This window comes from Triturus cristatus, chromosome 5_2 (genome assembly GCF_964204655.1).
Source record: "Triturus cristatus chromosome 5_2, aTriCri1.1, whole genome shotgun sequence".
NCBI lineage: Eukaryota > Metazoa > Chordata > Amphibia > Caudata > Salamandridae > Triturus > Triturus cristatus.
Window position 1 is genome coordinate 668,785,612 of NC_140588.1, and position 26,809 is coordinate 668,812,420.

Below are 26,809 nucleotides of genomic sequence, written 5' to 3' on the forward strand. Positions count from 1 at the left end.
ATAGTATAAATGAAGTAGCAGCTTTCTGCCTTTAATTTACAGCTATCTTTCTCCTGGCCCTTCTCCTGAAAACCCTGACTGCCTCATGCCCATTGTAATATTATGAATAATAATTCTTGTGCTTTTTGATATCAAGAGAATGACCTCTAAAAAGTTTGCTTCGATTTCCAAGGCTCTTTAAATATTGAATCAGTCTGCAAAATATACAGCTGAGTTACTTACACCTGTGTGTCATTTCTTCCCTTTTTTCTAATATTTCAAGGTAAGGCCTTTCACCTTCGCATTGAATTCAGAACGTGTGCTTGGGATGTGCAAATACATCTGTATCTACAGCTGAACAGGCAGCAGTTGTTTTCACAGGGAAGACGTTTTGCTTCAGCTGGGTTGTAATTTCCGCCCATTGTGCAGGATGGACTCAGATTACTTAATCATTGGTGCATAGCTAACTGTATTTGAGGGACTGAGCATTTCTGGCATAATAATGTTCTTGCATGCATACGTCTAGATAAAGACCTGGCTGTGGGTTACTGACACAACTGCCAGTCTGCACTGACAGGCATGATGGGTGGGGCACCAGTGCTTAATTTGTAAAATGAATGAAGGACCAGAGCCCTCATCAGAAGGCCACCCATTGCCCCTGCGAGCACTACTAATGACAGTACCACGCCAGCCACTAACCATCACACTCATGCATGTGTGACAATTCAGACTATTCCAGGCCCCCAAAGCTGTAAGAATAGTTTGGGTGGCAGCTATTGGTAATTTGTAACATATATTTAATTAGTAAACTACTCTTGTTGTGCTCACTGTACATCAGACAAACAGCCCACCATGTGGCAGACTGTCATACGTGCAGGTGCTGCCAACTAAGTGCCGGTGCTGAACGCCGGAAACCACCGGCTCAAATTAAGCACTGTCTTAATTTGTGACTGGCAGTGCAGGTTCAAGAAGCGCTTTGTGGAGATCTGCATGGTGGTGCTTATAAAGCTTCTCGAGGGAATATTTTTGACCTTCATTATCTCGTTGGGCACGTGGTTAGAAGGCTTTGAGTAGTTTGGCTAGAATATCTTTGAAAGGAATCCTGGGGAGCGGTAATAAGGGAAACGGTGGCCGAAGCACGGAATCCTGGCTCTCTCATTTCTTTGGGTAGGATCGAAAAGAGAGCCTTCTGTGTGGGCTTAATACACTTTTTTTGGCTGAGGTTGAGTAAGAGCCTGGTACTGCAGGTTGGGGTCTTTGAAGTTAGGAACGTTTATTTATTTTAAGTTTGCTATATCTTCTTTCAAGAAATTCAGTGTACTCGTTTATGTGGAAGTTAGCAGAAGTTAGAGTTCAATCAAAAATAGAAGCGTCCCTGCCCGACAGTCTTCTGACATGACCTCTAGATATGTCAGGTTTAGTTGAGTGCAAACTGGAACAGGTCTGTTTTCAAGCCTTTTCTGAAAAAGTTGTTATTTGGTTCTGCACTGCCACTTATGTTTAATAAGTTGCAGAGTCCGGGCCTCTGAACACCCAAAGGTCTGTCTCTGTGTGTGTTCAAATAAATAACATTGTTGGAGATAATCATTGATTTCTGTTCAGCACTTAGTGGCCGTCTGGTTGTAAAAGGTATCTTGGACCTCAACCTCAATTAGCCTTATGTGTGACAAAATAAATTTAGCATGTTACTTTTTAAACTACTAGAATTAAAGTTATTTGAAGGACCGTGCACCTTGTTCAAGATCGGCTCTGTGGTTTTGCCATGGAGAAAAATAATTCTTAACCAGGAAAGATGACATGATGCATTTTTGGTGACTAGTTTTAATTGGGGCAAAATAGAGAGATTGTTTTAAAACAATAACCCTAGATTTTATGGGTTTTGTATTTGTATTGGAGTCTGCAATCTGATCAGGTAATCTAATGGAAAAATGTACAGGTTATCTGGTCCCTGTTCTGAAACACCTAGAGCATTCTATTGAATCCTTATCTGTAGTGGAATGGAACTATGTATTCAAAATAAATTACAATTTGCTCTGTGCACTATTTAAATTTAAAATACACATGAACTTGATTCATATGTACACATGTGGCATCCATGTTGGTGGTTTCATTGATGCACGCCACTGTGGCCGAGTTACTTTTACACGGAGTCTGTGGCACTTGTGATTTGTAATCGAGACACAGAGGATATGCTAAGTGTTTAGAGCAGGAAGAAGGGCAATTTGACTTTTTATGCCCATTTTTAAAGAAGGAGTACACCACAATAGACTGAGTCTGTGCTTGTTGCTGATCTCCCTAGATGATATGTCAATGTAGCATGACTGATAGTATCAGAGGCCACAAAAAGGCCACCAGAATTAATGCATATGCGCGGGTGCGAGCCCTGAGGATGTCTTACTGGATATTTAAGAACGTTTTTTCTATCCCCTGGTGGAGCTGAACATAAGACTCAAAGTGATTTGGAAAGCCATTGTTGTCTGTTGTTTCTGCTGTTGCCTGCCACAACTTTTGCTAGGTTTGTAGTCCGCTCTTTTGGCGCAGTGTGATAATGGCAACTTAGACCATATGTGACTGGGCCCGAGGTTAGAGGTGCTTTTAATAGCATCACGAGGAGTAGCGCCCAGAATGACAGGTCACGATTGGTAAAAAACTGCTTTTAAAATGTACATTTGGTTTTAAGTGTTCTTGAATCCTGAAATGGGGTTTGCGATTCATGGTGTCTTTACCTAGATCAAATAAAAAAAAAAATAGGAATGGCACTTTTGCTCTTTGTAAAGAATCACACTTGTTAGGAGAGTGGAGGGGTTATATGCTTGCCCATAGTCTGCAAATTTTATCATGTGGCCATCAGTCTTTTGCAGATTTTGAGGAGTTCGTAGTTCAGTTTGCAATTTTTTTAAATTACTAGTACAGTTTATTATTTTTTTGTTGCAGTTTTATACAGCACAAACTTAGCCCAAAAGCTTCAGGGCGCTATACATGAGCACCATATTAAATTATACAAGGCCAGATTTGTTGTTATAGGCACGGTGAGATTAATTGATTTGCCTAGAATCACAGGATGTTGAGCCAAAGCTGGGACTCAAACCTGCCTCCCCGTTCCAAAGTCGGAAGCTCTGCCCGTTGGACCACATCTCCTTCCTTCCTTATTTACTCTGGAATGTTTGTTAGTGGCCACAGCTTTGACATTCGGAATGATCTGCTGGTGGATGTGATTTCTACCGTTTATCTCTATTGTTTCGGATAAGCTATTCATGATACTTTTAAATAATGGGCCTTCATGAGTTTGAGGTGTTCCCACCAGAACAAAGTCCCTAGAGACCATTGGTTCAAGGTAACCCAGGGTATCAGCTATTTAACCCAAAACAGAGAATTCCAGAATGTTCTCAGTGCTGTGCTGTGCTTGTTCAAAACATGTTCAGGCATATTTTATGTAAGAGCTTATGCAGGGAGACCATTCTGCTTCACTTACTGCAGACTCATTTTTGATGCAGAACACATGGGTTCAACTGGAGAGTTTAGAGTTAGTTTTAGAATCTGAAAGAAGGGGAGATAAAACGTGTCCTCATCCACTTGTTAAAGCCATGATGAAAGCCATTTCAGAGATAGAGATCATAAATTCAGCAGTGTCCAAGATGTCACTTGGGAAGCATAATGACATTCATTTCTTGCAAGGACACTCAGTTATAACACATCCAAAGAGTGCTCCTGGACCTTTGACACACATAATCAGCATGCTAAAAGGCTGGTGTGTTTGTGTAGGAGGCAAACTCTTTGATTGTAGTGGTTGCACACTTCCTCTTACTTTATTTCTGATGTGAATTAGGATATTGTTTGGGAAGATACACATGTTCAATCCACCTATGTCTCTATGAGTCCTGTGACACATAGAGCTTTGTAAGCTAGCAGGTCAAAAGCAAGCGCTACATTTCACAGTGTACCCTAAAGGGTTGAGTTATGAGTTCTGATATGGAGGATGACTGGAATGAACAAGTTCTGCACTCATGTTTGTGGTTGTGAAGGACAGTTGAGTGCTGTTGTTTCTGTGGACCAACAGAAGTTCCTTGTAAATTCTTTTTGCAGGCAGATTACCATGCTCTGAGACTTTGATCCATTTTGATAACATTTGGGTTGCAACTGTTTTCTATAATCAGTCTAAGCTATCATGCTAATTTGTTGCACAGCTTTAGAATAATTTCTTTAAAGGCATTGAAAGATGGTGGAATATTCTGTGCTCCTTGCATTCAGTGTGATCAATAGCAATATCTCATTGGGATCACATTTCCTAACAATATTGGGATTGCACATCTTAAAGCATTGTCTCTCGCTAAGGAACTGATGAGTAGAATGAGGTACCAATATTTGCAGAACATTAGACATTACAGTTTTATCTACTGCCACGGTTTCGGGTCCATGTCAAACGGTGTAGGCTGTGAATCGCTTCCTTAATTTTTCTTTGTGCCAGATGGAAGACTTTTGAGTCACAAGCTTGAGGGACCAGATCGTTTGAGGCGTTTGGTCAGCATGGTGGCCCTGAAAAAAGATATACATGTTAAAAATAAAAATTAATTTTTTATTGAAAATAAGTCAGAAAAAATAGATGATGAAGTTTTCCTCTAAAAAATGTTGTCTGTAGGTTTCAATTTAGAAAAGTAATATACACGTATTTGTGTGATGCCCTTATGGTAACATGGATCATTAGTATGAAAGTATTCTATTAATTTGTGAAATGAGCCCAGGATACTTAGTTTAGAAATAGTTGTTATTTGTACAACTGTGAATTTGGGGATAATCATACTATAAAGTGATTCAGAGGGTGTTTTGCAAAGTGTATTCTATATTTTTAGAAGCCATACATGGATAGAAATATAAATAATAATATCAAATGTCATACAATTCTGTATTTCTACAGACTACACTTGTGTGGTTGGGCCTATCACCCGCAACAGGATATGCCCTAAAATGCAACACAGAGACATCAAATGTTTGCCATGAAAAATGACCTATTTTGCAGATGTCGGAAGCTGTGCTATTTGGGTTCTGAATCGGCCACCTCCCAAGAAAACCTACTGCACCTAGACATTTCTGTAAACTTGACTTCGAGGAGAATCAAGGGTGGTGTGATTTGCATGGATCCCATGAGGTTTCCTAAACAGAATGCCTGGCAAACCTATAACGTTTTCTAGATTCATGCATTTTCCTCACATTTGTGTGAGGGGAATGCTCTGGAATCTGTGGGGATTCCTACCAGCTAGCATTCCCACACTTCTACTGAAACAAACAGTACCCTACTTGTGTTGCTGGGCCTATCGTCTTCAACCGTGGATGAAAACTGTGACCTTTTGAAATCAATGTGGTCTTCTCACCGTCAATGGTTTGTTCCAATTTTTGGGGACCGAAAACTCCTCTACATGGAAATAGATGTGCAACCCTGCCCTGCGTGCCTAAAAATGCTGATGTCTGGATCCCTAATGCTGATTTTTGTTGTCTTAAGGAAACACAGATCATGTGTGTATGCCATAGTGTAGGCCTGTCTCATGAATTGTGGTCTTTTTGGACTGGGAGGAGTACCCAAAGTGCTACCCTCCTAGTGGTGGAAGGCTACTGCCTTCACCAGGAGTTAAACAGCACAAGTGCGGTGGTGGCTGGATAGCGTGCAGTGATCTGTATTAGTAAACAGGTTCTTGTTAACCTCTGTCACTGGAGTGAGGCCTACAGCCACACTCACTTTTAAATGTATGCAGTTGTGTTTGTAACTCACCCTTGACCTACATCAGATTAGTGTGAAGTGCTGCATAGCGCAGAGGTGGTGTATCTTCTCTGGGTGTATGTGTGCATGGGAAGGTTACAATACAGTGATAATTTAATACTGAGCAGTGTGTGCAGGGTGAACGCATGTGCTGAATATATATGTGCCTATGAGTAGTATAGTACCTGAAGGATGTAATGTTGTACAGTGCATGCAGGATAAATGTATGTGCTTAGTGTATGTGTACCTATGAGTGCTATAATATCAGTCAGTCAGTCAAAAAGCTTTATTATCGGTTAAAAACCATAAAAGCGAAGAATACATAATTACATAAGACAACCAATTGATCACCAGTGAGCAGCAATACACCTAGAACAATAAATAGTATTTAAAATATTAAAAACAGATAAAAACAGGCCACTCAGAGTGGTATTAAAATTCCCTTGTAAATGCAGAAGAGTACTGACAGTTAAACAGTTAGTGCAGCTTTCTCTTTAAGTTTGGCTCCTCTAGAGCACCACATAGAGAACAAGAATCTGGAGGTCGCAAACACAGTCAACCGGGTAGAGTCATATTTCAGCAATCTAAACACAACCCTGTAATCCCTGAAGCCCCTGGACTTGCATAACTGTAAGATCCATTTGGCTCTAGCCGTGGAGTATGAGGGGCAGAAGAGCACAACGTGTAGATCTGTCTCTTCGGCGTATTCACACCCCGGACATAGGGTAGATGCATAATGAGCCATTAACCACTTGTTTGTTAGTGCCCTCACTGGGAGAGATCCATGTCTGAATTGGACATACAATTTCTTCGCCAGTGGGGGCTGAATGTCGTCCAAGAGCTTCTCAAATTAGTACCTGTCCTTGACTTCGAGAAAGCTACTGGACAACCTACCCAACGATGGTCTTAGTGCCATCTGTTCCAATCGGAAATAGTTGAGTGCTTTGACCAGCGCCCTCTTGGGAGTCGTAGCAGAGGAGAGTGCGGGGGCAAGCCACAGATCTCCCTTCCCCAGGGCCAGGCATAGATCTTTAACATGCTTTAACCAAGGGATTTTTCACACACCCCTTAGCATCAATAGATGACTAAGTTCCTCCTGATAACTTAAGAGCTCAGATGTGGACCAGAGTCTCCTCCAGTACAATAGAGGATAGTTAGGGATAAGTTCATGTATGGGGACCAGACCTAAGTCAAGGCGTAGCGGGATCCAGCGGTGTGCTCTGTGGGAGTCTCAGCAGACGCCTTATGAAACTATTCTCAGAGATAGAGAGCAAGGAGGCATTGGCGTGGCCCCATAGCTCTACACCGTAGAGCGCCCCACCTCTTGCTTGTGCTTTATAGATTTCTACTGGAGGTCCCACAATTTTGGATGTGCACTCATTATGTACCTTTAGAATACCTCCAGCTGCTTGGGCCAGCTTCATATTTGCCTTAGCTATATGGGTCCCCCATTCCATCTTGTCATTCAGTGTTACCCCTAAATATTCAAAAGTAGAGACTCTTTCGAGGACCGTGCCCCTCTCTGGGGCTTCTCCTGTAATTTGGACCATGTTCCCTCATCGTGATTTCATGATTTTTGCACTGATCTCCTTCTCCCACCATTCATGGCACCTCCACACACATCTGCACAAAATGTTCCCCTCCCTCACCGACAATTCTTCTTTTACTGATTCCCTAGAGACGGCATTATGACTAACACTGTCCTATGGACCCGGAACGTCCGTGGTCTTAATGACCACCGTAAGGCGCGCCTACTACATGCCCACCTCACTCGACATAAGGTGGACATCTGTTTTCTACAGGAGACCCATGTGTTGTCAGCCACCTCCTCCAGACTTCTTGCTCGACACTGGGGTGAAATTCACTCCTCCTTCTATTCTAATTACTCTCGGGGGTATCAATCCTGTTACGCAAAGGGCTCCCTTGGCAGACTTCTCAGGTGGTTATCGACCCCGGGGGGGGGCGTTTTGTGCTCCTTCATGGCACCCTACAGGCCCAGCCCTTGACGCTCACGGCACTGTATGTTCTGCACTCCGCGGTGCTCTTGACAAATTGGAAATGGAGATTAAAGATCTTGACTCTTCCCATTCCCTGGATCCAACCCTGATACCCTTGCTCAGATCCGTGGGAAACTTACCAACTTTGCTGATGAGGCCAATAGGGAACTCGCGTTCCTTAGCAGGGAGGCATGGGCGCGCCGCTTTGACGAGGGCGACCACCCTGGGAAAACCCTCAACAATCTCCTTCGCCCACCTCGGGCTGCATCCTACATCACCGCCCTCCAGGATGGCGGCCCTGATTGAACCACCTCCCCTGAAGAAATTAAGGCGCGTTTTACTGCATTTTACACACACCTCTACACTGCCGGATCTGTACCCCCGCGTGACATCCTTGATCAATATTTTGACACCCTCCAGCTCCTGTGGCTCGGTAATTCCCATCAGGAATTCCTTGACGAGGCCTTCTCCAAAGAGGAAATCCTAGCTGCGATTAATGGCATGCCCGGTGACAAGGCCCCTGGCTCGGATGACCTACCGGCTTCCTTCTACAAGGCCTTCGCCCCTATTTTGGTCCCTCACTTAGCTGCCCTGTATAATGTGTCCTTTGAGACAGGTCAGTTACCCCCATCGCTTCGCAAGGCCTTACTCACTTTACTCCTTAAGCCGGACAAACCACCTGAGCTGCGAGTTTCCATTTCGTCCCTTGTCGAGACAATAACATTTTTGCCAAACTCCTCGCCTCTCGCCTTCTTCCCCTCGTGCCGCTCATCGCCCGTCCAGACCATTCTGGTTTCATCCCTGGCCGTTTGACTTTCCACAATCTCCAGACCATCTTCTCTGTCCTCTATCAAATAAACCCAGCGATCCCGGCAGTGGCTGCCCTGCTCGACGCCACCAAAGCCTTTGATACCTTAGAGTGGCCGTTCCTGTTTTATCTCCTCCCCCGCTTAGGCTTTAGCCCGGTCTTTATACGCAAAGTGTTACTCCTTTATACCCTTCCCACCGCCCCTCTCCGGATTAACGTCCAGATTTCTGAGCCCATTTCCATAGGGTGTGGTACTCGGCAGTGGTGTCCGCTGTCACCCATGCTATTTGCCATCGCAATGGAACCACTTGCGGCTCGACTTCACCAACATCATACCAGAGAGGCATTGGCTTTGCAGCTCGCACTCTACTTGTCTCCATGTATGCGGACGACGTTACCCTCTATGTCCGCAACCCTCAGGACAACCTCAGCCCACTGGTTCATGAAGTGATACGCTTTGGCGGTTACTCAGGCATCAAGGTGAACTGGAACAAGTCTGTGCTGTTTCCCCTCACCAATGCAACGGTATCCTTTGACCCAGAGTATCCCTTTGTGTGGGCGACCAAACCCACTAGATACTTAGTAGGGACATTGATGAACTTTGGAGGGCTAACTTTGGTCGCGTGGTGGACTGGTTTGAGTCCAAGATCCCCCTTTGGAGCCGGTTGCCATTATCTCTCGCCGGTCGCATTGCCATTGCCAATAGTTTTTATATTTGTTTGTCAATATCCCCAACCCTTTTACCGCTCAATTTTTCCGTAAAGTTCGCTCTTTGCTAATCACTCTGATCTGGGCCGGCCGACAACCCAGGATCGCATACAATATTCTGACCCTCCCTATGTCGCGCGGCGGCCTTGGCGCTCCCGATTTTCAGCTCTACGCCTTAAGTGCCCAGGCTTGTTTTCTTCACTTCTGGCTCCACCCCACTCCGTTCCAGCCTCACATCGCCGTGGAAGCTGACCTAGCTGCCCCCTGGCCGCTCACGACTGCCTTATTCATCCTGGAGAAACCGCCACATGCCGAGATCGATACTGTTGAGACCTTACGCTGGGCCTGGGAAGGGCTCCGTAAATTTTCAGGTCCGACTCGCTTTCCGCAGATTCGATGCCAATCGCTCATCACGCGGGCTTCCCTCCTCTCCAATCTTCTGGGATGGTTAAACACGCCACCCGTCTGGTTCTCTCTACAGTGTCTGATCTCTACCCTGGGAACACATTCTTCGCACCTGCTCCTGACTCTGGCCCCATGGATACCCTGCTTTACTATCAGCTCAGGGCTGTCTGCAGGAACTTTCACCCCTGGTTTCCCCAGCCTCCCCCTACGATGGCCACTCTCAACCTCATCTACACGTCCCCCTCCCCAAAGAAGCTAGTCACTAAAATCTACGCTCTTACTCTTGCGGCGTCTTCCATCTCCACTGACCGGGCGCACGTGGCGTGGGGCGAGGACCTAGGACCTAGGCGTTGAAATTTCCCAAGCCGACTGGCTGTACTGTTGTACTCAGATTAAACGTCTATCCCCTAACTATCGTCTGCCCCTTATTCACTTTAAGTATTTACATAGGGACTCTATCGGACCCCTGTCCAACTGCACAAGATGGGACTCACTGCCAACGATAGATGCCTGTGCGATGCTCTGCGCCTGCTGCTGACTTCTCCCACCTTGCCTGACTGTGCCCCCAGGTCTCCGCATACTGGCGTGAGGTCTGCGCTGCTATTTCTGAAATCACCTCATCACTGGTCCAACCTGATCCTCTGCTTTGCCTCTTAGGCTTTGTTAAATTTTGCCCAGATGTCTCACGCAGATTGATAGCCATACTGCTGGTCCTTATGCGGCGTAGAGTTTCCATGTGTTGGGGTAGCAAGCCTGCACCTACGGCGGCCCTTTGGCGGGAGGATGTATCACGTTGCCAGACACTCCTGTTCGAATTCTGGGACCTTATGCCAGCCAGATCCCACCCACTCGATATATGGGGCCCGCTTGTGTCCTACCTCCTGAATCATGACTCCCAGCACATGGGCCCTCTCCCGCGCTCCCAGTCGGCGCTCTACCCGTGGCGGCCACCGGTGAAGGTAAATGAGCTGCCCCCTTCCTGCTTTCACCCCCCTCTGCTCCTCCAGCCTCCATCTTTCCACACATTGTGCCTTTTTTTTTTGGCGTTTCCCTCCACTGTTTCAGTGCTTCCATGATGTTTCTGTCTCTGTTTTGATTTTAAGTGATATGTGTATGAGGTAACCTTTCGCTGTATTTTATTGCATATAGGTGCATGTTGATTTGATATGGTGTAATCTTGTAACTTTGTTGTGCTAACTGCTCAATAAAGGTCTTTGAAAATCAACAAAAAAAAAATGGTCATCGGCCAAGCAAGCAGAAAAGCTGTGTGAGATGGGAAAGCTCTGCAACACGTCTGCTTGTGACCAGGACTTGAGGCCAACGCTTGCTAGTCTCCCTGGTGGGTGAGGGGACTTAAACCAGGGACTCCAAGACCACCTGCCCTTGAGCCTGGAGTACTAGCGCCTACCTGCTTGCCAAAACCAGTGTGCTATGTGAGGAAGAGTAGCGCGTTGAAGGGAATGAGGTCCAATGAGGAGACCTGTTGAGTGGACTTCCTGTGCGAGGTGTGAAGAGACGGTTGCTGCATTGATTGAGTCATTGTCCATGTGCAGAACAGTCGCGACCCCTGTGTGCAAAGAGAGAGCTGCCAATAAATTAGCCATTTGTCTTGCTGCGCTGATCAGGCCAGAGGCTGTGCATAGTAGCGGGGCAGTGAACCCATATTCCAGAAGGGATGAAGCTTTGTGCAGTTCATCTCTAACCAATATTTTGTTTTTTCCAGACAACAGGCATATGGACTATATATTAAACACCTTTTCTGAACCCTTTAATAGTGGTGAGAAAGAGTATATCATCTGAAATGTGTGTTCCTATATCGGGCAGGTCCTTTTGTGGACATGTGGGCAATGTTTGAAGCTATGAAGTCCTCCAGAATGTGTTAATACATAAAGTCTATGGATGAAATGCTTGTTGATAGTTAAATTATGAAGGTGATGGAAGTTGGTTGCTCATTACTAAGCAAATTATTATTTTCCTTCTCCATTTATGTCACTTTGCTGCAGATGTAACAGTAATGTTAGTATGGAGGGACAGGCTCAACACAGATGGCATGCAGGAGTAGAGCCGTTGCTGCACAACAACCCCATTACTAAATGTTCAGCTCTGGGGAAGTGCATGGCATAACGATCTTAAACATTTTTTCTACTGTAATTTTTTCTGATAAATAGGGGCTTGTTTAGAGGTTGGTGGTCAGATTACTCCATTATAAACGTGATGGATATTCCACCCACCTTATTACCAGTGGCATAGGATGTAATGCACTTGTAATAAGGTGGATATGATACCAATCACGTTTGTGATGGAGTAACCCTTGTGAGTAATCAAACTTTAAATCAGGCCTGAACTCTTGACTGTGCCGACAGTTATTTCTTCATGCGACAAATATACTGTGGGTGTACCTTTATTGCTGCAGCAAAATATATATGTTATGCCCAATGATATACTAAACACTAATAAGGTAATTCAGCTGGGTTGCTCTTGTTGATCTAGTGGCAAGAGACATCACCCTCTCGGACATTAAACCTATTGGGTAGCAGAGTAAAATTCAAATAGGAGCTGAGACCTCACAATAACTGAGTTCTAGATCGAAAATGTTTAAAAGATTTATTACATCATTATTAATACAGATGATACAGAAAATTCATAGAATGTCACGAGGGCTCAGATATAGAATACAAAATCAGAAATCTGAGCAAGAACCTCTATTTTAAGCAGTTAAATCTCTCCAGATTCTAAGTGTCAAACTCACAAAATGTACTGATAGTACTCTAAAGGAGGAGAAAAAAGTCTTAAAGGAGGAGAACAAAGTCTCAAATAAATTTAGACAGACTCTGGGGAGGAAAATGAGAAGTTGCACCCAAACCTTCAAAACTAGTGGTTTTCATACACATTTAATTCTTAAACAATTAGCAAAACTGAAGATTTGGCATTGCATGCTCACAGTTGGATCACATTGGCAAAGTAAAAGCAACTTTGTATAAATAAAATCTTACCACTAAACTCATTTCTTAAGGGAAAGGAAATCCTCTGTTTGCCTTTTCAGCAACTGCACTCCATAAACTACAATATGAAACATTTCTCAAACACGGCCTACGCTATGGGTGACTTGTATGCATTAAGAAGGAAGGTTTGGGCCTGGCAAGTTCGAATTGGCAGTTTAAAACTGAACACACACAGGCTTCAATGGCAGGCCTGAGACAGGTTTGAAGTACTACTTAAGTGGGTGGCACAATCAGTGTGTAGGCCCACTAGTAGTATTTAATTTACAGGGCCTGGGTACAGTTAGAATCACTCTACTTGGTACTAATAAGTAAATTAAATGTGCCAATTGGGTATAAACCATACTTCTCATGCTTTAAGGATGGAGCACAAGCACTTTAGCACTGGTTAGCTGTAGTGATGTCTGCAGACTCCAAAGGCCAGGAAAAACAACATCAACAAAAATAGGAGGGCTGAAGGCAAAAAGTTGGGCGAAAACCATGTCAAGGATCCCAGGATTAACACCAACAAGTTTAATAAAAGAAATAGAACAATTGCTCAAATCCTTATCATCATTTTAGGTGTTTGATTAATTGAAGAACACGTTATCCTTAAAACCACTAGCTAAATGCTCTACAGGTATTGCTTATTTAAATTCATCATGATTAGTTGAACTTCAACATTGCTATTTATGCAGTCTGACACATATCCCACAGGAGTAAGTCAGCGCACCAACAGATCAACTAATGCTAATAATTTTATGATCAACAGCATCATCCTTACAATTTTACAACCATCTTCTATAGAGACAAAAGTCCTTATTGTGATAAACACAAAAAACAATAATATGTTCTTCTTTTCTACTTATTTTATTAAAACAATAAAAAATTAAAGTTTTTTTAGTCATTTTCAAAAGATCATGCATTGAATTCAAAACAATTTTATCATAGATCAGTTATGCTCAGTATCTTATTTCAGTCTTCAAAATAATTATTTCTTTCTGTTTCTGTTTGAGTTAATGTATTTCATCAGGTCTGGATTAACTTTTACTCAGTCTCTATTTTACTTTCAAGGTTGTTCTTCCTCAGTTTCAGTCTCTGTCGCTGAGCCACTCTCAAACGTGTATTGGCACTTGTTCGTCAAAAAGTAATCCTCCTTAAATTAATCTGCTTCTTCTGATAATGTGACTAAATACACCCATTTAGGCCACCAATATTTTTGGTTTGGAACTCTCCTTCTGGTTGACGTTTTAGTAACTGCTGATTCACTCCAACTTGTTTCTGAGTTCAACTGTCTCTCTTTCTCGTTCACAGTGCTTTTAATGTCCATCTCTTCAATCTTTTCTCTTTAAACAACAGTCTTTAGCTCTTGGCCTTCCACAAGACTTTGACTCCAACGTAATCCGGAACTCTGACTTGAACTTGCACTTTAATTAGCCTTGCCTCTTCTTGCTTCATCCAGAGTAAATTTCTTTCTTCTGAAAGGGGTCTTTGTCACTTTAATTTTCAAATACAACTTGTCACTGCTCTGATTAGAGGCTACGTCTTCCTTCTGTCACTTATGCTTTGCTCTTTTGCACTGTAGCATCTATTCTTTCTGATCAATCTGTTACGATTTCAGGAGTTTGAGGTTCTTCATCAGAACTTTTATGCACCTGAAACCTTTGCCTTTGCACTTCATCTTCACCAGTTCCAGAAAAATATTCCCCCTCCTCCCCCCGGGTTCACACTGCAAACTCGAGCTTGGCTTTGAGCTTCACCTTGAACAGACCGTATACCTTGATTATTTGTTTCCTCTGCTGCTTCAGCTACTCTCCTTTCGTGTAAGCAGTGTGGATCCACTGAGGTACACCCACACATTTCACAGCAGTGTTGGTTGTCAGTGTCACCTGGTAGGGCCCCTTCCACATTTAATTGAACGGCCCTTACAAACATGTTTGCAAATTACAATCCAGTCACCTACATTCAGTCCATGACAGGGTGTAGCTTTATAATTCCTGTTGCTATATACACCCGATGAGAGACTGATTTCACCATATCAGCCAGACCTTTCTAAAAATCTACCATGAGGTACATATTGTGTGGAGATATACCAGTCTTTTTGTCAGGAGTTCTTCTCAAATTCATCAAGACATGAGGAAAAGCATCAGACCACTTCAGACCAGTTGAAGCACAAATTCACCAGTTTGTTTTTTGAGTGCCATTTGTACATTCTGCTACAATTGACATTTGTGGTCGATAACTACAATAAAATCGCTGATCGATTTCAAAAGCTATGCAAATGATCTACTACACTTCTTTCTTGAAGTGTGCACCATGATCCGTCTCAATAGAAGTTGAAAGGCCAAATCAAGCTATTAACTCCCTTAACAACAATTTAGCAACTATAGGGGGAGATGTTCTCTTGTGAGAAATGCTTCCAAACATTTGGAGAATGGGCAGATCACTATTAAGACATGTTTCAAGACTTTATATTTTGGCATCTCAATAAAGTCTGCCTGCAGTCTCGCAAATGGGCCTTCTGATTTGCCGGTGTAAGTCATGACTGCAATAGTTTGCTAACACTTGTGATTTAAGTGACATATCAAACAATGACTATGTACATCGTGAAAATTATAGACCAACTATCACTTCCTGCATGAGTCTGATAATGCAAATATTTACACATGGGCTGTAACATAGAGTCTGGCAAAATATATTTTTGCTCTGAACTTGCATACAAATCCTGCTAATTCTTTTTGTAGCCTACTTTTTTCCATACCTTGCTTCATTTCAGGAGTATCTTCCTGTAGATATCTCAGTTCGCTCAAAGATGTTTTCATTGAATCCATGAAGAAACAATTAACATTATTTTGATTCTGTATAGTATCAATTGCAAATTCATAATATTCATTTTTCTCTTCCTGTAAGGCACAATATCTTGCAATTTGGTCTGCATATCTGTTGCCCAATGTAACCATATCTCTGCTAGACTTATGGGCTGTGCACGTAACAGAGGCTAACTATTTTGGTTTTTGAACTGCTCCCAATAAACCCAATAGATCATTCAATTAAAAATCAATTTTATACTCCCTGTCTTCCCTATTCTTGTCTGAAATTGGAAGCTGTGTCACTGGGTTCAAGATGTTATATCTTTGAATAGAAATATTCTCTGCTGCAAGTATTGTTTGCTCATAACCAATCAATCATTTTGTACCGAGTCCTTGTCCTTGTGAAAAGGATTCCAACTGAATGAGGGACATAGACAATTAAAGTATGGCCCATCATATTTCCTTCACTTTGTTTAATTGACAAACAAACAGTTGCAAAGGATTACATACAACTTGAAAGACTTGCAGCTCCTGGATCCAATACAGCAGAAAGATGCCACTGGGTGCATTAATCCTCAGTTTGTCTGAGTGAGAAATAAAAGAACACATCGATCTTTTTCATGGCAGACCAAGAATACATCATATTGTAATTTGAAATCCCAAGTGTGGGCGCATGACAGATACACTTTGACTTTGTTAAATGAATCAAGGCATTTATTATCAAATGGTACCGGATCTTAAACATCATTGCATGTCAACCATACTTTTGCAATTAAGGAAAAGTTTGGAATCCACCGATGACAGTACCCAACGATTCCAAAGAACATCCAAAACTCCCTCGGTTGGTTGGCTGAATTGCAGAAATGCATTCTTTAGAGGCTTTCCTCACAGCATTTTCAATATGGTATCCTAGATAGATGACTTCTCTTTTACAATACTGCATATTAGTTGGGGAAACCTTATGGCCATTTTCATCTAAATGGTTCAACAAAGCAATTGTATCCAGCTTACAGTCCTCTTCTGTTTTAGATTCAATCAGTAAATCATCAATATATTGCACTAAGATTGAGTTACATGGCAATTTTAAATTCTCTATATCTTTCTTCAGTATTTGTGAGAAGATTGAAGTTACTTGTAGTGTGCCTTTGTGTGATTCTACACCACGTGAGAACTTTATTCAAAAATTGAAATGCAAAAAGAAATTGCAATTTCTCGTGAAGAGGAATCGAAAAAAATGCTTGGCATAGGTCAATGTCTGTATACCATTCTGCTTCTGATGGAATTTGAAACAATATTACTGCTGGATTCGGTACTACTGGACAAAAAGAAACAATAAGTTTATTTATTTTTCTGAAACCTTGTGCAATTCCTCATTTACCATTTCCCTTTTTAAGTCCCATCACTGGAGAATTGCAGGCAATACCAACCACTTCTCAGAGAATTCCTACCCAACCATTTTCTCAATCACTGGTTTCATTCCTTTCTCCATCTCTTTTGTAAGCCTGTACTGTCTTGCTTTAGGAAATATTGCACATGATGTAATCTTTATTTTTACTGGTTCTGCTCTTTTAATAAAGGCAATCTCTTTACCAGTGTAATCCCATACCTCTTCTTTCACAGTATGTCTGTCAAAACTGAGAAAAACTCAACCCTGAAATCTTTTGAACTAAATTTAAAAACTGAGGCCGCATCTTGCATTTCAATTACAAACCATCCAGGGAGCAATAAATTGTGCAATTCATCAAGCAGAATAGATCTCATTTGGGTAACTTAATAGGACTCGAATCACATCAAATACACTAATGCTTACTCTCCATCTGACCAGTTTTAACAGGAATATCTGATGCAACCTGATTATCAATTTGTTTATTACTGATCACTGCATCTTGGATTTCTCTTCCTGAGAGGGGTAGGTTTGGAACTTTCACAGAAAGAACAGTAGAACGCATAGCCCCTGTATTAATTGGAAAGAAAATGGGATGGTCATTGACTTCTCTGTAAATATATCAGCCACTTTGTTCTACCTCCAGGATGCCCCCCCCCCCCCTCAGGCAACGTCACTGTAAATTACTCACTGCCATTTCATAATTCAAACTCACTGTATTTTGTCGGTACCTAGCATTATATGGCATTTTATTTCTCATGTTTTGTTGCAGCACTTGAGCTATTTGCATGAATATTCGAAATGATTTTTTATTTTGGACGTTCTGCTCTGAATTCTGAATATTCAACATCATGTAACCTCTCTGTTTCGGTGGAATGTGTTCTGAATTTACCGGAATCCTATTGGGAGTATGTTAAATCTCTAGTTTCCAATGTCCAATACTCTCACAAAAATCACACCCTGTATTCTTTTTCAACATTTCAACAGTCACATTTCTCCTGTCACTTATTCTGCCTTGCATTACCCTGATTCATTCCTTTAACTCCGGTTCGCACAAAATACATATTTGAACCCATTTAATTCTACAACCTAATTTCAAACTGTCTTGTCTGAGCAATCATCATCTTCTCCTTTTGCTTCTTCTGCTTTGCCTCAAAATAATCACTACTATTTTTGGCTAACATCAAAATCTCATCTATTCCATTTATCGGCCAACACTCTGATTACTAATCTCCAGACTCAATTCATTCACTGAAGCAGAAACAACACGGCTAACTTAATCTTTCTCAGGATTTCAACTATGCTATGTTTCCTGTAAATATGCATCAACCTTTCATAAAAGGAATGTGGTGACTCCTTAGGCTCTGGTGTTGTTCTTAAAAAGGAATGCAGTGACTCCTTAAGCTCTGGTGGTGTTCTCCAAATCTTATTCCAATTTAAATCTTTTTTAGGAGCTTGCTTTATCAAATACTCAATCATAGCCTTATATTTGTTGGCTTTTTCTGTAACTGGCACATTATTAGGACCAAGTCTAGCTGGTTGTTGTGTTGCCCATCCAACAACAACAACCTTATATTTGAACCACAAGTCTCCAGGGACTACAATTTCAAGCAACAAATTCAAATCAGTCTATAACATCAGAGGATTTTGTGTCAATATATGTATTTCCTCATACCACTTTGTGGGTTCTCTTTCAACATTAAGTTATGCACAAAGAGATACAAATCACCCCATTGTCCATGGAACCTGCACAAAATTCTTCCCATGAAGTTCTCTTAAAGGAAACTCCATACTTCTGAATCACATGCAACATTTCTTCCCTTTCCCTCTATCACTTTTGTTCTCTTTTTATTTGAAGTTATTCCAGTCCTGTATTTTCTCAATTTAATCTTTAACATGAGCCCTTAAGGTAATCAGGCCTATTTCTCTAATTTCATCATGTGTTAAATCCATTAAAAAAATTTATTTCACATTTTTCATTTTGCTAATGTCTAATTTGTCGGCTACTTCTTCCAATTTATCATGTGCTTCATCTCATATCAAATACCACATTTTATTGGCATTGTAAGTCAATAGTCTGTTCAAATCCACATTCCCTTGCAACATTTTGCCAAATTCTATTTTCAAAATTTCAATACTCATTTCTTTAGACGGCAGCTCTACTATCAGTGTTCTCACAGGAGTAATCGGAGTCTCTATTTCTGGCAAGCCCATTTCCACTTGTAACACTTATAAATTCATCATCCATATCCTCATCCTCCTTTTCGGTTTTCTTTTTATCCTGCTTTTCATTATCAGTAACTAGAGCAGGGAATTTCGTACTCTGATTTCTGATTTGATGTACTGTATCTGAGCCTCCATGGCAGTCTTTCCATTTTCAAGCAACTATGCGATACCATGTGTCCCAGGCTTTACTAGAACTACTAGTACCACATACAAGCTCTGTCATAACTTACATCAGACCACTTAGTTCATGGAAGAACTTAAACATATTAAACAAAAAGCAAGGCAACAACATTTAAAATAGCAGCCACAATATGGAGGTAAGAACAAAAGGTAGCACACAACCCTGTTCATCTCTCCTCTTAAATGTCTGCAACTTGGGCAAAATAGCATTTCCTAAGCAGCATCTAAACACAAGATTGCATTTTATTTTACAAACAAGGGCTTGCTGATAGGAAATAAAATTACCACCTGTAGTAAATTGCATTCAATTTGAAATTTGTCGCAGGAAAAGGAATATGACCTGTTCAACTTGCTCCCACTCAACTTATGCCTAGTAACACAGATAATAAAAGCAACTTTTTGAACAAAGTCAACTCAAATAATTTCCATATATTACTATTAGTAGTGGGTTATTGTGTATCTCTCCTGAAGCTTTATCCAGTGTGAAAAACAACTTTATTCACTGCCACTATAATAAAGATCTAACTCAGAGATGTTCAAAACATGATTACATTGGCACTTGTAAAGAACCTTAATTTAGGTGAATACATTTCCAGTAATTAAAAACATACAGCAGGTCTCCTAACCCTGAGCTAAATTGTTGAAAAACAGTAGCATCGCAACTTCATTGATACTTAGACTAACATCACTAACTAGATACTTGTTAGAAGCGTTTGCACCCAACACATGCGACTGAGACAGCATTTTTCAATATATCCTAAAAATCAGAATGATAGCAGAAATTATTCATGTAGGAATACTAGTCCTGTTTTACCTGTCTCCATTGTTTGATACCGTAGGCCACTGCACGCAAATAGTCAAATAGGTTTCAGTAGCTGGGATAAGCGAATCCTGCTTGAAATGGTTTGAGTCCTTTTTAGAACACTGATTTTTATTGGTTAAGATGATTAAATTTTTCTTCACCAGTATTACTTTGTAATGCAGAGCCTCTCTGTGGTAACCCCATCACCATTCACCATTCAATGTGAACATATGGTTTTTATTTTTGTCTTTAAGAGATAGGATTTTTGGGATCAAATGTGGATACCTCACTGTGATGTATCTGATCAAAATCTTATGCTGCAAGTGACATTAGAATAACTGAATGTGTCACATCATGGAGGTAGTGGAGTGCGGAAAGGTCTCTGTTGATCTTTTGGTTTGTCCTGTAAAAGAGAAGGTCAGGAAGTCTTCTACGGGTAGTTGTTACCTTCTGATTGAGACGTTCAACCAGTGGCATACCTAGACACTTTGCCGGCTATGGCAGTCCCTGCTATTGCTGCCCTCCGGTGGCCGCATGGAAGAAGGGGAGGGGGCGGGTGCTGGCAGTTCCTGTGTTTGCCGTCCAGCGGGAAATGCATGTAACAGAGGGGGGAGGCCGCCGCCCCAAAAACTTGTGCTGCCGGGGGCATGCCCCGCCCCTCCCCCCCACTGCTTTCAGCTCTTCCGGTCTCAAGATCATTCATCTACTCTCCTAAAAAGATGGCCCAGACTGATAGATCCTTGGAGAGGGGATTGAGTGCCCTGATTTAATTTAATTAACTCCTCCAAAGCCCAATAGATGCCACTGAAAATAATAGAGCTTGTTGGTGTGATTCAGATTGCTGATATAAGGGAATTAATTGTTCAGTTAAACTGAAACCTTGTTCTCAATATGTAAGTAAATATTTATGTATGTCTGTTTGAAGCATATATAGCATGTGTCTGACTCAAATGCAGCGTAAAGCTATGTGGTACAGACATATATTACATATGGAGGCTTTTGTGTACAAAATGCTCTGCGCAAGACTGGAGAAGACAGTGAGAAAAAGTAGAAATGGGAGGGTTCGCAGTAGGCCTGGACGGATGGCATAAGTAGAGGGTTGACTTTGGCTGACAGGCAAGGAGAGTATGCAAAATGTTATACTGGTGATAACTCCAAGGGGAAGCTTGACGCCACCTACTATAGCATTTTTAATGTGGGGAGTTGACTATTCACCCCCAAAATGAACTTGTTGGCATGGGACATGGTCCTCAATGGATGTGTTTGAAAAAAGGAAGAAAGGAAAGGAAGCACAGAAAATGGAAGATGGTATGGCCAGTAGACGTGGGATGGGTGAATGGGCTGTTACTGCCTTGGACACCTATCACTTTTTAGATCCACTCATAGCAGTGGACTGCTCTGCTGACATCCCTTTTAATGATAAAGGTGTATTACAATATATGCAGCAAAGATATTTGCTTTCATACAATTAATATGAAACTGTGTTAGCCCTCTGATCTTTAACTTTTTCTATGAATTGCTACGTCTTAATTAACTGCTTCTCCATCAATTCCCTTCCTCTTATAAACCAATTTGAGTATATGTTCATGATAAAGTCTTTTCTGCCACAGTCAACTAGAAGTATGACTTAATTGGAGCAAATATTTGTGCCCTATTACACCTAGTCTGTTTCAAACCAAACAACTCATTTATACCATAGCAATAATAAACCAAAAACTCCTCTTTATTTGGATGACAAGTTCGTAGTTTTGTTTTTTACATTTTATACATTCTAGTAAATAATTACGGTGATTTATTTTTCAGGTTGACCCACAGGAATTGTCAGAAAACAGCTTTTGGGTAAAAGCTAAAGAAGACAAATTTGAGCACCCAGAATTGTTTACAAGGTTGGCTCAGACCTTCTCTACACAAATGAAAGGTAAGTGTGTTCTTTATGTAATTCTTATAAGTTCCAGATTCTTGTATTTTTTTTGCGCATTATGCAATATATTTCACAATAGTTACATTGACATCTCAGCTATATTTCGTGTATTACAACTTGTATGCATACAGCAAGAACAACAAACAAATAAAAAAGGACGAAAATCAAAAGATACAGAACATGTGCTATGCAGTACCACGCATCCACCTACAGTTCAAATACTGTCCGTCAACACACACAATACCATCGTTTAAAATTATATTTGACTCTAGGCCACCCACCCCAGAGCCACTAGCTATGTCGCATCTGGGTGTTCTAGCAGATAGCAAGTGAGAGGCACCCAGAACTTTTTAGATCTAGAGGCCTGCGGCAGTTCCTCCACATATGTGTCCAGCTGTTCTCTACAATAAACCAATTCTTTCAGCCACTGTCCCATTATGGGTGCCGTTCTGTCGGCCCAGTGTTTGGCAACCAATCACTTCCCCAATAAGGTAGTGACAGCTACAATGCGCCTGTTGCATGGCTTAAACTTTTTTACCAGGCCCAATAAGCAAATTTCAGGTGAGCAAACTACAGTCTCCATTATAATCTGCATGAGCGTTCGTATCACTTCCATCCAGAAGTCATAATTGGAGCCACATGACCAGGCCAAATGTGCAAAATCTGCCCCATCCTCCCCGCATCTCACACATCTAGCATCCTCTCGCAGCCCATAACTTTGCAGCTTCTTTGGTGTATAATACATTTGATGCAGGAATTTGAAATGAATAATTCTGAGATTACAGTTCGCCGTGAGGCGGCCTGTCAATGCACAGCATGCCACCCAATCCTCCCAGACTAACGTCACTTCCAGTTGTCTATTCCAATTATCAAAGGAGGTGGAACTTTTGGCTTCTATCTCTCTTTGGGAGGCATTGTTCAAACAGGTGATAAGCCCTGTAGATTCTCCCACTGATAAAGCAACCTGCAGTGCTTTCAGCTTTTTCGGCTCCTCTGGGAATCCTGGATCTACCGCCCTAACAGCCATAAGCAACCTAGTGTAAACAAACCCCTGCATCGCATTAGCTGGGACCTCGCTGGGAAGTCATTTAGGGATAAGAACTTCCCATTCAAGTACATATCTCCCAGTTTGGTAATGCCCGCATTAGACAGTACAGCCAGCGCACCCGTCCCATGCTACTGAAATATCCAGGTGCACTGCAATCGGCATAGCCGGAGCATACAGATATTCATGTCCTGCACGAACACCCAGGGCTTTCCATGCTTTAACCGTGCACGGAACCATAGCTATCCCTCTCTTGTTCCCCTGAGTGTTGTACCGCAGCACCTTAGCATATAAACAAAACAAGGGGACCCAATTATGATCGGTCAGTGGCCTTGGGAACTAACTTTTTCTAAGAGACAGTGGTCCCTGAGACAATAAGGGATGTGAGTGCAATAAATATAGCCCCAGTCAGTACTATATTTCTGCCAGTATCCAGCCGGATAGAGGCAATTTATTATGCAAAATATTTGAAAATTTAGAACAAAAAATTGCGAGTCACTTAACAGTGGGCTACAAGCCTGTATCCATAGACCCACACAGAACAGACAAACAAAGTAAAAAAGCTCAGGCAATCGGTGGTTGTTTCTATACAGTCATACATGAATTGTGAAACAAAAAATATGTGGAAGCAACTTTTACACAATATTTAATTGTTATAATCAATGTGTATAAGGTTGACTATTGTCGACGGCGTTTCGATCCTTATCTGTGAGATACTAGGACGATCATCAGGACTACAGAATAAAGTGCCTGAAAAAACATTTGCTTGTCATATGATTAACATTTAGCATGGACAAAAGGAAGGAAAAGAGGGGAAAGAGAAAAATGAAGGTAGTGAGTCAGGGATCATTTATGAAAGAACAACTCTACACGTCGGGCATTAAGGGAAAAATAAGCTGGTAGGGATTGGACGTGATTGAGGCATCGTTTATCAAAGCTTATTACGAAAGGCTGGTCATTATGTCCATGCATTAGGCTAGCATGTGAAGGAAGTGTAAAGAGTGTAACAAGGAGTGAGCGGTTGTAGGATAGGTGAACTGAGTTTAGAAAAGCGGCGCGCTCTAACATCAGTGTTTAATAAAAACCAATAACTGCAGTGAGACGGTAACAATGAGGGAGTGGTGGTATGATAGGTGAACTGAGTGTAGATAATTGACGCGGTCTAACAACGGCGTTTATTAAGAAACAATAGCTGCAGTGAGACGATAACAATTGGGGGGACTGTGTGAAAATGGCCCATGTCAACGCGCTGCAGCAACAGCATTGGTATGAAAATACCTGCAGTGAGACCCTAAGGTTGAGGGCATAGGTAGTAGTGACCAGGTTGTCAGGTGAGGCGCTTGGACCTGAAGTAAAGATAAGGCGATGATTATCGGCGAAAAGGGAGCAATGCAGCGAAGGCGGGATAGGTGTGAATCGATGTCTTACCCTGGGTGAAAGGATATGCCAATGGAATTGAAGTCAAAGCGCTGGAGCCGCGTTGGAGTGATGGCGGATCGGTATGGCCGAGATATGAAATTGCGGCATCGTTAAACGGTTGTAGCAGCCTGAGGGAAAGAATGAGTGAGTTACGGGTGGGTGTGGACATAATGGGATTGGAAGTGAATACAGTGGCAGGAGGAAAGAGGTTTCTTACCCAGATGAGGGAGCGAAGGTGCATGAAACTGGCAGAATTGAAGTTGCCGGGTCGGCAGAGAATCAGCCTAAATGGATGAAAAGTGGGATGAATACCGGAATCTCTCGGGTACACTCAAGGGTGTGGAAGGACGCGGGGAGAGCGCTTACCTCCGGTGCGGCTCGTCGCGGCATGTGGGTTGTCAGCGTGATCCTGGTGGACCGGTGTGTGTCTGACATGTTGATTTTATGCTGAGTACGAATGAAAATCACGGGTGTAGGCGGTCGCGCGGGAGGTCAAGAAGCGATCACGTAACCAGTGCAGTGCGGTGGCCATCTTGGAGTGGGGATAGGAGAGGGGAGAATAGCATGGAAACATGATAGTACTCAAGTGACTGTGTTCCGAAAAGGTGGGTTACAGAAATATTTATACGTGAAATAAGTTTAAAAACCTGTTAAGTGACTTGTAATAAATGAATCACGAGAATGAATATGACAGGGTACATGAAAATAGTCCATGTGTGTGAAGGTCTCAACAATTTTAGTTCGGAGGGAAGAATTATCGATTAGAGGATCTGTACAATGGGAGTACACGTTGTGGGAACACAAAATAATTGGAAAGTTCTTTGACACTGTGTGAGGTGTCACAGTATAGGATTGCAGGCTGTTGGCATAATTGGGTGCATCAGAAGGGAATACAGTTCCTGCAAATTAGATCTATTTAGAACCAACAAGGTTGTTGCACAGAAAATGGACACACTGAAGGAATTACAGCAGTGTTGTCCAGTCTTCAACTCGGTTCAGGCCTGTGTGGATACTGCCCGTCTTCAGTATCCAGTTGAGTAATTGAGAGAGGTCAGCTCCTATTGGGGGTACTTTTACCACACTCACTATTGTCCAATGAATGTCATCTTCAGTGTGACCAAGAGTTTCGAAATGATCGACCAATGGTGCATTTGGTGTTTTCGCATCGGAGCCTGCCTATTGTCCTATGTAAATCATGTTGCAAGGGCAAACAATAGCATAGACAACATTGCTAGTGTTGCAGTTGGAAAATTCTTTTAGTGCCCATTTGATTGTACCAAATACAAATTCTTTGCTGTCTTAGGTAAATCTACAAACAGTGCAGTTTCCACATTTAGCATGTTCTGTTAATGGTGGGAGACCCCAGTGTTCGTGTAGTGTGCCTGTGCTAGGTGGACATGGTAGTGCAGCCCTGGCCAGACGGTCCTTAATGTTTTTTACTTTTCTTAAACGCGAAGAGGGGTCTGTCTAGGTTCAATATCCCTGCGTTGATAACATTCCAATGTTTTAGTATGCTTTTGCATATTTTGTGCGATGAAGGTGAAAAAGTGGTGACACAGATAATGCGGTTGAGTTGTTCTTTGGGTTTGGCTTCAAGTAGACATTCTCTCGGGCAATACCGTGCTCTTTTGAGAGCATTGCGTACCAATCTTTCGGGTCACTTCTGGTAGTAAGTTTGCAGCTGAGTACCTTGGCCTCAGAAAAATAATCCTCCTTTAAGGTGCAGTTGCGTCTTATGCGCAGAAACTGGGAGTATGGTAATGAATCCCTTAGTGCTCTGGGGTGGTTACTGTTGTACTTGAGCAGTGTGTTGCGTTCAGTAGGCTTTCTGAATAAGCTAGTGATCAAAACGCCCTCTTTGTGTACAATATTACGGTCAAGAAAGGGAATAGATGTTTTGCTGTGTGTAAGTGTACATTTCAAGCCGCCACAGTTGTTATTCAACCAATGTAGAAATTGTTCTAGCATGGATTGTGTGTCACACCAGATCATGAAAATGTTGACGATATAGCGCTTCCACATTGCGATAGCAATGTGGAAGGGATTGTGTGAAGCAAGTATACAGTTGGTTTCGAGGGCATCCATATAGAGTATGGCCAGGTTGAGGGCAAAAACTGCCCCCATGGATGTACCCTTAGTTTGCTGATAGAATTGCCCATCGAACCCAGGGCTTTCCATGCTTTAACCGTGCATGCAACCGTATCTATCCCTCTCTTGTTCCCCTGAGTGTTGTGCTGCAACACCATAGTAGTCAACGGGGTGAGGTGTGCGTTATATGCCTCCACCGCCAGATGCGGCTGGTAACGCGGTGGAAAATACCAATAGTGCACAAAGTGGGCCTGAACACGGAGATAGTATAGTCGCAGACCAGGGGCTTCAAACCCGCCCCATTCAAATG

General features: G+C 42.2%; 1 protein-coding gene across 4 annotated transcripts in view; it reads left to right on the plus strand.

Annotated features, from left to right (window-relative positions):
* DIAPH2 (diaphanous related formin 2) overlaps positions 1-26,809 on the plus strand; it is a 3,515,124-nt gene that overhangs the window by 1,331,915 nt on the left and 2,156,400 nt on the right. For all 4 annotated transcript variants that reach the window (XM_085607750.1, XM_085607751.1, XM_085607752.1 and 1 more), the window contains one exon: positions 21,830-21,944. In XM_085607750.1, coding sequence (XP_085463876.1) covers positions 21,830-21,944 — 115 coding nt within the window. The remainder of the gene's footprint in view (positions 1-21,829; positions 21,945-26,809) is intronic.